This window comes from Psittacula echo, assembly GCF_963264785.1.
Source record: "Psittacula echo genome assembly, chromosome: 6".
Taxonomy (NCBI): domain Eukaryota; kingdom Metazoa; phylum Chordata; class Aves; order Psittaciformes; family Psittacidae; genus Psittacula; species Psittacula echo.
The window spans coordinates 51,708,538-51,721,421 of NC_137743.1; the positions used below are offsets into that span (position 1 = coordinate 51,708,538).

General features: G+C 40.3%; 1 protein-coding gene across 1 annotated transcript in view; it reads right to left on the reverse strand.

The window, feature by feature from the left end:
• GRID1 (glutamate ionotropic receptor delta type subunit 1) overlaps positions 1-12,884 on the reverse strand; it is a gene marked incomplete at its 5' end in the record, with an annotated part of 550,600 nt that overhangs the window by 103,770 nt on the left and 433,946 nt on the right. Inside the window, one exon of the mRNA XM_080620875.1 lies at positions 10,707-10,880. Within this exon, the coding sequence (XP_080477001.1) occupies positions 10,707-10,880 (174 nt within the window). The remainder of the gene's footprint in view (positions 1-10,706; positions 10,881-12,884) is intronic.

Below are 12,884 nucleotides of genomic sequence, written 5' to 3' on the forward strand. Positions count from 1 at the left end.
GCAAAACAAAACAATATTGCGTTTATCAATCTAATCCTCATAATTCAGTTAGACCTATAACAGATTTTGTATCACTATTGTTTCATTATTTTCTTTTGAAAGAATGATATAAACTGACAGCAAGAAAAGGTCTGCACAAAAGGAGTTTCCCACTATTTATGTCCTTCTGTCATACATCTGGAGATATGTACCAAGGCGGCAGAAAATGTTGCACAGAACACAGCAAGTTAATTTTTGCAACGAAAAGAATATTTTGCAAGTCCTGTTGTACACTTATCCATACAGTATTTTGTAAAATATAGTATTTTGCCACTCTAGTTCTGTTCTACTGAAAGCCTTCCTAAAAAAAAAAAAAAAAAAAACCAAACAAAAAAACTATATGGGACTTTTTAATCAGCAAAATTCATTTTTTCATATAATCATACTCTATTTACTCCAGTAAAAATTATATGCATGCATTACTACATTTTATCCCCTACTCACTGAAGAGTTACTATTCTACAGAGAAGAGTACGTTGAATTTTATTTATGCAATCAACACTTCTTTTTTAGAATACAAAATATGTAAGCTAGGAAAAAACCAGCAGCTTAACCTACATAACCAAGGCTATATTTGTAATATTAAGAAAATCAATTATCTTTTTTTAATACTTTATTTGTTCAGTCTGCTAGTTAAGGCATAAGTTAACACAAAATATAGAAGTCCACCCTACTAAGGGCAGAACCCTTTGAAACTTACAATGCATGACTCAAAGTATCTGGTTTTACACAGTGGTCAAAATTCAGTATGTAGACAGTGTGTTTGTTTTAAACAAGAGAAAGCAGGGCATTCACATGACAGCATTGTTTTGGTAGTCCGCTAGGTCAAGAATCACTTATTTGAAGTACAAAAACCAAAGAAGAACAACCAAAAATATTCTTGTAACTTAAAAAATAATGTCCTTTTGATCACTCACAGTCTGCAGAGCAAAACTCAGCTCCTGAACATCCATAATAGCACAGATTGAATGTCTTTATCTAATCCCAAATGGGAACTAGCTTTATGCTGGAAAACAGAGTTGTGGAACCAGGTCTGATCTGATGCCTAAGTAGCGTTGTGTGAGTGCAGCTGAAGAATTGATTCCTTCAATACTTACAGGAAGATATATTATTAAATTACTGGAAGTATATTTTTATCTTATTTTTCCTAATTCCTTTCTGAGGTAGAAAAATAAGAATACTTAAATACATCAGAGACACTTCTCTCCTCAAGGCAGTATTAACTTTCTATCTGAATTCATTACTATGTATGTATTTCCTTGTAGAAAAATGTTACTTACAACAAGCCACAGAAATTCTGTCCCAATCGCACAGTAAATCCAGGGCTATAATAATTTCCTTTATTTTCTATTATATTCCTTTTAATACAGCAAAATGTCAGTGTATGTACTACATTGTATTTCCAACATGAGTTTGCTATAACCTCAAGAATATCGATACTGTGAAAAGAAAAATAGTTCAGTGGACAAAGCCCGTATGCTCTTGTTACTGCAACCGCACACATATTTTAATTTTCAGCTATCAAACTCCCTCTGAATATAGACTTACCACTGAAAGGGAATTTGTGAGATATCCCAAGGAATCAGCTCTGATCTGATTCCACCATTGCTGCCAGAGGCATGAGAATATAGTAAATATAAAAATCAGTCCTCAGGTAGCATTCAGAATTAGTAGCGAAGCAAGACAGAAATAAAAGCAAGGGAATGTATTTGGCTACTTGGGTTTTCCAAGCTCTGAATAAATTTTTATTTCCCCCATTTATATATTCACAGGGGGAACAGAGGAGGGAAGTATATCTGCCTTCCATTTCACCAATATATTCAAGAGCATGCCCTGTACATGAGTAATTTTAAGCATGTTCTGGAATACCTTCTGCAAATTATTCCAAACTTTATGAACCTTTATTTTGCAGTAAGTTAAAAATCCACCATACACTATTAGACCAGAGTGGAAACTCTGAATGAGAGCGGAAATCTCACCCTATCACGATTAAATGTCATTTCATACAATTTTTTTACGTGAATTTCATGAGGCTTTCCAGAGTGATTTTACTTTTAAAGTTATATATAAAGATAGCTTTTAGCTCCTTCAGAGGCACTAATTATAGACAAGTGCTCTTCTGGGAAGGCCAGCAAGCCACAAAGACTGACCTCGACTTCTGAGTTGCTAGCAGAGCCAGAAGTCTAGCCAGATAGGACCACTGAAGAGACCAGCTGGGAAGACAAGCTGACACCCAGAGGCCACTGCTTCAAGAACTCATTCCCAAGCTGGGCATCTGTACCCTGCTGCTGCCAAAATCACCCTCTGAGAGGACACAGTAGTCAGCTCCAAGGATGAAGCAGATGGAAGAGGAGCACAGACCAAGTGCAGCCTGCCAGCAGCAGAAACACTTGCTGCCTGGGGAATGATATCATTGTGCTTGCATATGCATACACCACTGTGCCCTAAAACTGTGTTTCAACTTTCAAAGTTCAAGTACTGCCAAACACAGTTATGAGCTTGTGTCTCTAATGACAGAACTCATCTTACTAGGAGCAGTGAAAATTAATGGTTTACTTATGGCATGATGCCATGCTTACAAGGATATTTTTAGAGTGCAGAGACTGAAAATTTGAACTATTTAATTTTCTTAAATTAGTTTCATACAATCATAGAATGGTTTGGGTTGGAAAGGACCTTAATGATTCTCTATTTCCAACCCCCAGTGCCATGGGCAGAGACACCTTCCACTAGACCAGATTACTCAAAGCCTCATCCAACCTGGCCTTGAACACTTCCAGGGATGGCGCAGCCACAGCTTCTCCGGGCAACCTATGCCAATGTCTCACCAGTCTCAGCAAAAAACTTCTTCCTTAGATCTAATCTAAGTCTACCCTCCTCAAGTTTAAAACCATTCCCCCTTGTCCTATCATTACATGTGATAGGACACATCCTAGCCTATATTTACACCCTTGTAAAAATTCCCTCTCCAGCTTTCCTGTAGGTCCCCTTTAGGTAACAGAAGCTGCTCCTAAGGTCCCCCTGGAGCCTCCTGTCCTGGGTTCAGCAGCAGCAGTCAGCTTTTCTCCTTCTTAGTAGCTGGTGCAGCACTGTGGTTTTGACTTTCAGCCTGGGAACAGCGCTGATAAAGCCAATGTTTGTAGTTACTGGTCAGAATGTTTAGTCTGACCAAGGACTTTCTGAGCCTCATGCTCTGCCAGGGTGGTTTTCTTCAGGCTGAACAAGACCAACTCTCTCAGCTTGTCTCAACAGAAAAAGTGCTTGAGCCTTCTGATCATCTTCATGGCCCTCCTCTGGACTCGCTCAAATAGGTCCATGTCCTTCTTGTGTTGGGGACCCCTGAGCTGAATGCAGTACTCCAAGAAGGGTCTCACAAGAGCAGAATAGAAGAGAATCAGCTTCCTTAGACAGTCACGAACCTGACCTTCTCCTACAGCAGATGGTTCTTCATTTTTCCAGTCCCTGCATTTGTCTTCTGCAACTTGGGAGTTGTGGATGGAGCGCTTGCTGGTGAAGACCAAGGCAAAAAAGTTGCTGAGTATCTCAGCCTTCTCCATGTTCTGGGTAACTAGGTCTCCTGTTTCCTTCCACAGAGGGATCACATTTTCCCTAGTCTTCCTTTTATCAACAACGTACCTATAGAAGCTTTTCTTGTTACCCTTGACATCCCTGGCCAGATTTAATTCTATCAGGGCTTTAGCTTTCCTAACTGGTCTTTGGCTGCTTGAACAATTTCTCCGTATTCCTCCCAGACTACCCATCCTTGCTTCCACCCTCTGTAGGCTTCCTTTTTGTGTTGGAGTTCTTCCAGGAGTTCCTTGTGCATCTACAGAGGCCTTCTGGCATTCTTGCCTGACTTCCTCTTTGTCGGGATGCATCATTCCTGAGCTTGGAGGAAGTGATCCTTGAATATTAACTAGCTTTTTTGGGCCCGTTTTCCCTCCAGGGCGCTATGCCATGGTACTCTACTCAGCAGATCCCTGAAGAGGACAAAGTCTGCTCTCCTGAAGTCCAGGGTAGCAAGCTTGGTGTTCTCACTGCTCTAAGAGCAAGCCTGTGACTGAAGATGCTCTTCCCCTTCTCTGACATATGGGCCCATCAGCTCCCAGCAGACCAGTTTTCTCAAAGTGAGTCCCATGGCCTAAGTAGCCAAAACCCCATCTATGGCACCAGTCCTTTAACCACTTGTTGATTCACCAGATTTTACTGGCTCCTTCAAACCCCCTTCCCTTTGACCAGAAGCACTGATGAAAGAACTACATGTGCTCCAGAGTCCCTTACTGCTGCTCCTAGGGTTCTGTAATCCTTTTAGATACTCGTCAGGCTGCTCCTGGCTGTATCACTGGTCCCCACGTGAAACAAAAGCCACAGATATAGTAATCAGTGGATTGTAGGAGGCTTGGTAGTCTCTCAGTGACATCCCTGATACAAACCCCTGGTGAGCAGAACACCTCTCTAGAGAGTGTATCAGATCAGCAAATGGATGCATCCCTACCTCTCAGAAGAGAGTCACCTACTACCCTTTGCCTTTTCTTAGTGACGCTGGTTGTTATACAGAGTCACAGAATCAGCTGCATTACTCAGCTCCAGCTTCTCTCCTGATGTGATGGGTCTTTAGTCTAAAGAGCAGTGAAGCAATTCTTGAAGGACACCTCAGGCTTCAGGTGAAGTCTCTTCCTCTCTGGGTCCTTGCTGTTGCAATATTCAACTCTTCTGCATTACTGACCCTCCTCCCTTATGTGTGTTGCCAGTGGGGAAGGTTTTGGCTGCTTGGCTATGGGCTGTGGGTCCACTACAGACTGCGTTTGGAATCAACTATCTAACTCCCTCTCAGCCTCCCTAATATTACCTAGTCTTCTTACCACCTCCTGCAGCTCAGCCACTTGCTGCAGGAGGTCCTCCACCTGGGCACACCTTCTGCAGAGGCAGGTCTGCTGCCTGTCCCTGCTCCAGGAGAAAGGTCTGGGAAATTCCTGCAGTCTGAAGTTTGCACTACAGCCTCTCTCTGCAGCAGCTCCATCTGGGTGGAGGCATCAGCCACCACCACAGCAGCTGGTGCTGAGCCCCAGAGAAGCTCCCACCATTCTATCTTGAGGGTCAGGTAGGATGAGTGCCCCTGACCCATGTAGATGGCTGCAGAATGGTGTCTGGTTGCTCGGTTGTGCGTACTTCAAGTCTCTCCACTCGGCCCCCTCATTTTAAGCGCCCTCCTGTACAAACCACTGACTGGTTGCTGCACGCCACCCTGTTTGCCTGCTGTGCTCAAAGCGCTCCCCAGGACTGCCCTTTGTGGGAGTGGGGGGTGGCCGCCACAACTCCTGGCCTGGCGTCCGCCAAATCAGCCTCTCTCATTTGCAGAGCCCATTGTGAGACTTTGTGTGAATGCCTTCAAATGCATGCTTTGCTACTCATGGAGAACAAAATCACAGCCAGCAGTCTGGCATTCATGCGAAAACCAGAGTCAAAAAACAAACATTAATTGAAGACTCAAATGTCAGCTTCAAACTTCCAAAGGGCTATTTATTAACACTGAGGTAAATGAAAGCCTGAATAAAATTTTCCAAAAAGCACAGAAAAACAGTCCTCAATTGTATATTCATTCAAGCCTTCTGACAGTAAGGAATCTAACTGGTGTATTATTTAGTGCTTTGCCCATTCTAGTTTTAAGTACCTCAAACAATGAGGCCTCTAAAGATTTCTTTGGAAGACTGCAGTCTCAGAATCTGGGATTTTAAATGATCAACAGCTTTTGTTTCATTTTTATTTTTTTCTATTTTTACTGAGTTACACGCGTCACACCACTTTTCCCTACCCTCAGTTTTTATTCTCTGAATTTTCACTGTCCTTCAGCTATTTGAGTATCATAAGTGTTTTCTTATTCAGTATGTTTTATAATATGCTAACATTAATACTGTTATATGTATTAATATACATAATATTAATAATCAGAGGCCTTGATTACCCTGTACTGCCCAAGCTTGTTAGTTGCAGGTGTTGGCTTTGCTGACTAAACATCTCAAGAATTTGGCACAGCTAACACTAACTGTCCAGAGAAAGTCTAGCAGAAGACATTTGATAGAGGAAACTGAACACAACTAAGGATCAGACAGAAGCACAAGAGGTAGTACTGGAATTGCAAAGCAGAGCATAAGATTATAACTTTACCCTCCTCATTTACAAATAAATATGTGTGCAAATTAGGTTTCAGAGGCAGTAAAAAAAGAAAAGCAGAGGCACTGACCCTTTTTTCTAGCCACCGCTGTCCACTCCCTGATAAAGCACTGAACAAAAATTCAGTGAAATAATTATGCAAATAGAGAACTCCGGCAGTTAAAAAAGGTAGTTTGAGCAGAGAGGAAGATCCTGCCCCAGAGAGTATCTATGGTTCTAGCCTCCAGAGTGCTCACAAAATCTCATGTGGCCAGAGGGCACCCATGGTTGTTTGGTGTTTTAACCAATTATGCTAATGCAGCTTGTATAGAACACATGCCATTGGGCTTCAGGGTACTTTTCATTCATGTGGTACTCAAACAGTCCCACTGCACCTGAATATTGGGCCAAAATTTCAAATTAAACTTTGCTAAAGAGACATGGAATTATAGGTTTGTAGTGAAAAGAAAATTAAAATGAGGCTCGCCAATTCTTTCCTGGAGAAAGGAAATGCTTTAATAGGGCTTAATCAATATTTATTGCCCCCAGTAACACTTAACAGATATGTAAATACGTCAAACGAGAGTAAGGCTATTTAACCGGACAAAATTGCAGGATCAGCCCCTGAAGTTTAGGCAGCCAAACACGTCTCTAAAAAATAACTCCACTTATAGTAGTTAAATTGTCATTCCTGAAGACAGTTCATGAATAAAAACACAGCTCTGCAGGAGCAACTGCAAAGAGAAGCCTACAAAGATATCTGCTGGTCAAGCCTTTGAAAAATAAAATTTTTACACAGAGAGAAGAATAGCTGTTTCCATAAATACCCTCCCACACTTCTCAACATCTTCTCTTCAAATATGGCAAAGCAATGCCTGGAACAGGTTCTTCAGTAAAGAGGTTGGACTCTGAATCCTGTGAGGAATAACGTCATTAATTCTGTGACATAGTTTGCTGGGATTTTCTCTTTGCCTTTTTAATCTTATATATTTTGGACCATGTTAAATTATTTCAGATAATGTGCCCGTGTAATATGTTTTAAACTAAATAGAATCTCACATAGATTGAACTTATTAACTGTATAAATGGTAAATATGGGAAGAAACAAACTAATGGGAATTACATTTCAAACGAGAACTTTCTTCAAAAACACAGAACAGATTGATTTTGAGTTTATGAACACATCATGAATAACCTGATGAAAGAAAGAAAATTGGGTTTGTAGATGGAAAATAACATTTAAAGGGGAAGAATTTGGAAAAAAATGGGTTATGCATTAAAATTTCTTCAAATTTTAAGACTATGTCTGAAATAATCTAAACAGTTTAATAGCAGTAATCCTACTAAATATAATTCAACATGCAGGCATAAATACAAGTTCTAATCAGGACTCCCTCTCCAGATGAGGCAATACTGACAGTGCTGATGGCCCAAGCCGCAGGGTAATCACAGCCAATGGAAGACAGCAAGTTCCAAACTGTCTCTTTTCCACTTACAAAAGGGTAAGAGAGACTGATGCAGAAAATCATATAGGAAGAATAAGAAAGAGAAAAACATAGTCCTCTGTACTCAAATAAAATGACCAAGACAGGAAACTTTATAAAGCTTTTTTCTCCAGTTGAATGAGAAACACAGCTGGGTATATTATACATGCAAGAAATAAGGGCTGAACAAAATTTTGACAAGTGGGTTGATGGAATAAGATTGGATTTCCACAAAGCGTTCAGAACAGATGAGATTTTGGATGAGCTTGCAGAACAGCCTGATCTTTAAAAGCCTTGTCAGAATGCCCAACTGGGATGCTCACCCACTGAAAAACAACTTCACAGGATATGGTACTAAAGACACTGAGAACAAGATCGTTCAAAAAAAATTTTCATTAATTTAGCCAGAATAAAGTTAATAATCCATGATGTAAATGTTTCTTTCTTTTGCTAGCTTGATAAAAATGCTAAATTCTCCCCTATAAAAACCTTACAGTTAGAGGCTGACAGAGATTAGCTTACTCTTCATCAAAGTCATTAAAGAAATAATTAACCAACAATGGCTGGTAAGTTACCTTGACAACAAAGAATTATTAATATGAGATTGCCCAAGGGAGAGTGAGCCAGGGATTTCCAAACTGTGGTGTTAATCAAACTACTTCAAAGCAACACAAAGACTTGGTGCTGGCAGGCGATCACTGCCTCTGGTGGATTCATGCAGCTTGACATGGAGCTGGGAGCTACTGCAGCCTCTGGCAATAAGGGTAATTTAGTGATGTACTTCTGTACAGCAAAAGGTCAAAACTATTTTTTAAGCAATAAAAAGGAAACAGAATATTGGAAGTACCTGAACTGCAGGACCATTAATAACATGCCAATCATGAATAGAAATTAATATGAGCTTGTATGCACAAAAGGTGTTTTGGCAAAGCTTATGAAAAAGATGCAGCTACAGAACGCTTCCGATATATCTGCACATGCTAAAAGCATCCTATATTCAATCTGTATAAACTTAAAGATAACACAAGATGTACTGGGGGCAGCTAATTTGAGAGACCTCACATGTGCCCTTCACCCTTCATAATATTTCATTTCAGTATGGCTGAACATGACAGTCATGCAATCAACTTCCAAAAGGTAAACTTTACACCTTCCACACTTCTTTATATCTCTTTCTCATTTCTAAGTTCATAGAGAAGTAACTAAAGGGCAAAGCATAACATTACTGTTCCATTCTCTTAAAGACAGTTTCTAAGCTGGTATATTATTTCTTGAAGGTAAGAACTGAGAATGTTTTGCTTCTCCAAACCCACATTTGGGAATCGGCAGGAAAAGCGTCCTTCCCAAAGGGCCCTTGTCAGTGAAATTTAGTAATAGGGCCCAAGGCTGTTCATGCTAGCAGACCAGTTACTGTTTTAGCAAATAAGAGCTTGCTGAGAGGGCAAGGGATCTCAGAGCCCTTCAGATGAGACTCTGAATTAGATTATGCATAAACCAGCATAGACAACAAAACTCAAAATCCTGCTGCTCCCCAGTGAGTGTTTTGTTGGTGCAGGATAGTGTGCAGGATAGCTAATTTTTTCATCATACTGGAAATGGCCTTGATCATCCAAAATCGCCCTGTTCTCACTACAGCATACCTCAGTTACTGACAAAGACCAAAAGTATCTCTTCTTCCTAAGCCAAGACAGGCACAGACATTTCCCTGTGCAGAAAAAATAGACCAGCGCTCAGAACTACAGTGAATGCAATTGGCATTTCCCAAACTTTGCCACTGCTATGACAGAATCTGTGTTGTGAGAGGTTGTCTTCAAGGAGGAAAGTGGAAATCCCTATCCATCTCTTAGAGGATTTCAATCTGCAGTTACAACTTTTTAATACAGCACAAATAAGGAAAACAAACATCCCCATCCATGTTCCTTGGGGAATCTTGACCTACCCACTTTTCCTGAGAATCTCCCTACTTTTTGTTTTCCATCAGCCTCACACCTTGCTCTTCAGAAACTCTTCCAAGCCTGCACGAGTTCCCTCTGTAAGGACTGCTCACTCCACACTGCATTCCTGACCAAGCTGCAGCAGCCCAGACTGCCAACAGGCTAAACAAGCCCATTCTAGCCTTACAATACCCATGCTTGATCAACTCGGAGCTTCAACCACTTGCATCCTCACTCAATCTATCTCAGGTCAAGACTAAATTTGGAATAAAAGGGTTATAATCAAGATTATATTCTGAGTCTCACTAAGGTTTTCAGTTTTAGCTAACAGCTTCAACAGTGATACAAATGAGATTCTTAACTGTGTCTAAAGTAAATCAGAAACACAGGGAGACCCATCATAAGCCCAAAACCTGTGTTTCTAAATTATTGAACTATCTTTGGAAATAGCACCTAAAATTACAGCTAAATGACTGCAGGAAAATTCTGATATCTGTGATAAAATGCCAAGAAATTTTGAGATGTTGCTTACACCAGAGTCAAATCTGTTAGCAAAATCTGGAACTTGATCTAGTAGTGCATATTTTACACGCTCTGAGAATTATCAGCTGCTTGAGATTTCTGAGACTATTGAAATGGGACAGATTGAATACATCAGCTGGATTCAGTCCATTTAACCAAGCATGAAATGCTGCACAGCCCAATACCTATCAGAGTTCTGTTATCCTCCCAGATGAACTTTTTCACAACAGATGTCTAATAGGCATAAATATAATAAGCATGCAGTAACTCCACAAGCCTATGATAGCACAACCTTTTATTTTTTTCACATAGAAGATTCTTAAGGAAATGAAATACACAAAATCAGCTATGAATCAGCGCAACCACTTGCTAGTACTTCCTGGACATAACATCGCATCTAAAGCACTCAATCCTGGGAAATAAAATAAATAATTAAGTCAGAAAAAGTTGACCAAAGATCACATGCTCAGATTTATCTGTAGTCATTTTATTCTTCCTCTGATGTAATATAGTCACAGAAAAACTCTCTCATGTCAAATTCCTAAGATGGACTTTTTTGTTGGGCACAGCTACTGACCTGTAGCATCTGAAGATAGCCTTCTTGTGGATCACACAGCAGCGATGATATTCGGTGATTGTTCCTCATGCATCTCTGACTGTTGTCCCTTGAGAGAGGGAAAATTTGCCGGATAACTGTCATCCTCCCCAGAGCACTATGTACCAACTCTAATATTTCATTATCAGTGATTTCCTGTAAAGGGAGACACAGTTTTTTTTAAAAAAAACATGTATTTGTCCAGACATTTTATATATTCTTTTCAGTATTGGATAAATATTTTTAAAAAGACAATAAAAGAAAAAAGTTACAGATGCACATGCTTTGTCTATGCCAAATGTTCTTATTTTGTGTTTTGTAACACCAATGGTATTATTTTACACATCATCTGAAACAAAAGAAAACAGCTTAACAAAGTACTGTCTATCTTGGTAATAATAACATACTGCAGATATAGTTCCTCATTACAAAAAAGGTGGTCTCAATAGGCTTCCAAGTTAAAAACAGCCTTGAAAGTAAATTTATATAGAAAAAGTTTTGGTTTAACAGAACAGAACCTCACTACATACTCAAAACAAAATGACAAATGGAAAACGTAACTACCTTTAGGAAATACATCCCGTACACCTGAGAACAGTATTACAAGCAAGTACTTTTCTCATAAGAACAGTAGATAATTTCTACAGACTAATCCGGATAATGACTCAAGGAAGTCTTTTGAGGTTATCTATATTAGGAAATAAAAAAAAAGGAGAAACTTCATGGAAGGGATTGGCACATTTAGGAATGCAAGCTTCTGCACCAAGAATAATTTTGGATAAGATAAAAGGAGATCTCAAGGACAGGCTGCTCTTCTTTCCAGGCTTTGGACTCTCTAAAGCTTCTTTGCAGACCTTTCCATAGCCCAGACTCCTAATCCATCCAGGAAGAGAGTTTGCATCTACTGCCCTTACATTGCAACCGAAATCAACTCAACTATGTGCTCTATGTATCTTGAAAAGGCCACAAAACCAGAACCTCTTGTTTTACACCATGGTAAATAGTTTGAAAATCACGGGCTTAGCTGATCCTGAAATCATAGCAGTGGTAGAGCTTCTGATCGTTATTTCCTGCCAAGAGTTCACTATGGGGAAGGACAGGCAGTGATACCACCAACTGTATTTGTTTCCACAGGTGCCTCCTCCACAGGGAGCATCTTTGCATCCCAGCTCCTTACCAGTGCCACCAGCAGCATCTGCAAGTCATATCAGCACATCTCCAGCACATGTTGGCTGCACTGGCTGCACAGCTGGGCCAACTCATTCTCCAGCCTGCACAAGACTGCTCTCAGTCCCTTGCAGGGTAGGAGGAGGCTGCAAAAAATGAATGTGGCTGTACTTGGTCAACAGGGCTCACACCTTTCGAGGTGTCATCAACAGAAGTGACCCTGGCCCTACACTCTTAACATTCAAGAACAAAAATAAAAATATTTTCTTGCCATTTTCTCTGTCAAGCTGTGAGTGAAATGACCATGGGGTTATTATAATTACTTGTTACGGTTGACTAGTACTGTGGATTTGGCTCACTTTAGTTCTTTGCTGATTTCCCATCATTTTTAGGAACATGAATTTTTAACTTTGCAGAAGGTGAAATTCATTGCATTAACAACAGACCAACTGGTGCAGCATGAAAACAGAAAATAAATATATCCTTACAGAAGCCAAAGATTTTGATGCTTAATAGAAAATGCTGTGAGGCATTTGTAGCCTTGCAAGAAGGCACCAAAGCAGATCCACAGACCCTCTAGACTGCTACCTTGGATTTCTTTCTGAGGGACTGAAGGATATTAAAGCCACACAGTGTGTCTAAGCTGCAGTCTGAAGGAAAGACAATTTTATGGGATAGCTTTAAATCATAACCTCTTAGGCTGCATCCCTTGGCAGGCAAATTCAGACTGAGTGGTTTCACACAGAAAAATAAAAAGATCACGAATCATCCAAACCTTCAGTTCACCTCACACCACACATTTTGTGTGCTCCCCAAGTGGTGCACAGCCTTTCAAAGGCATATCATGACCTGTGTGAAAATGCTTGACCTGAAACTTGTAAGCCTATATGTGCTTCTTCCGTGGGATTCCAGAAGTGAGGTAGTGGAGGAGGACAGTTATGTTAGATACATTAACCCTGCTTCTTCCCAGTTACCTACAGGCACCAAGTGAGT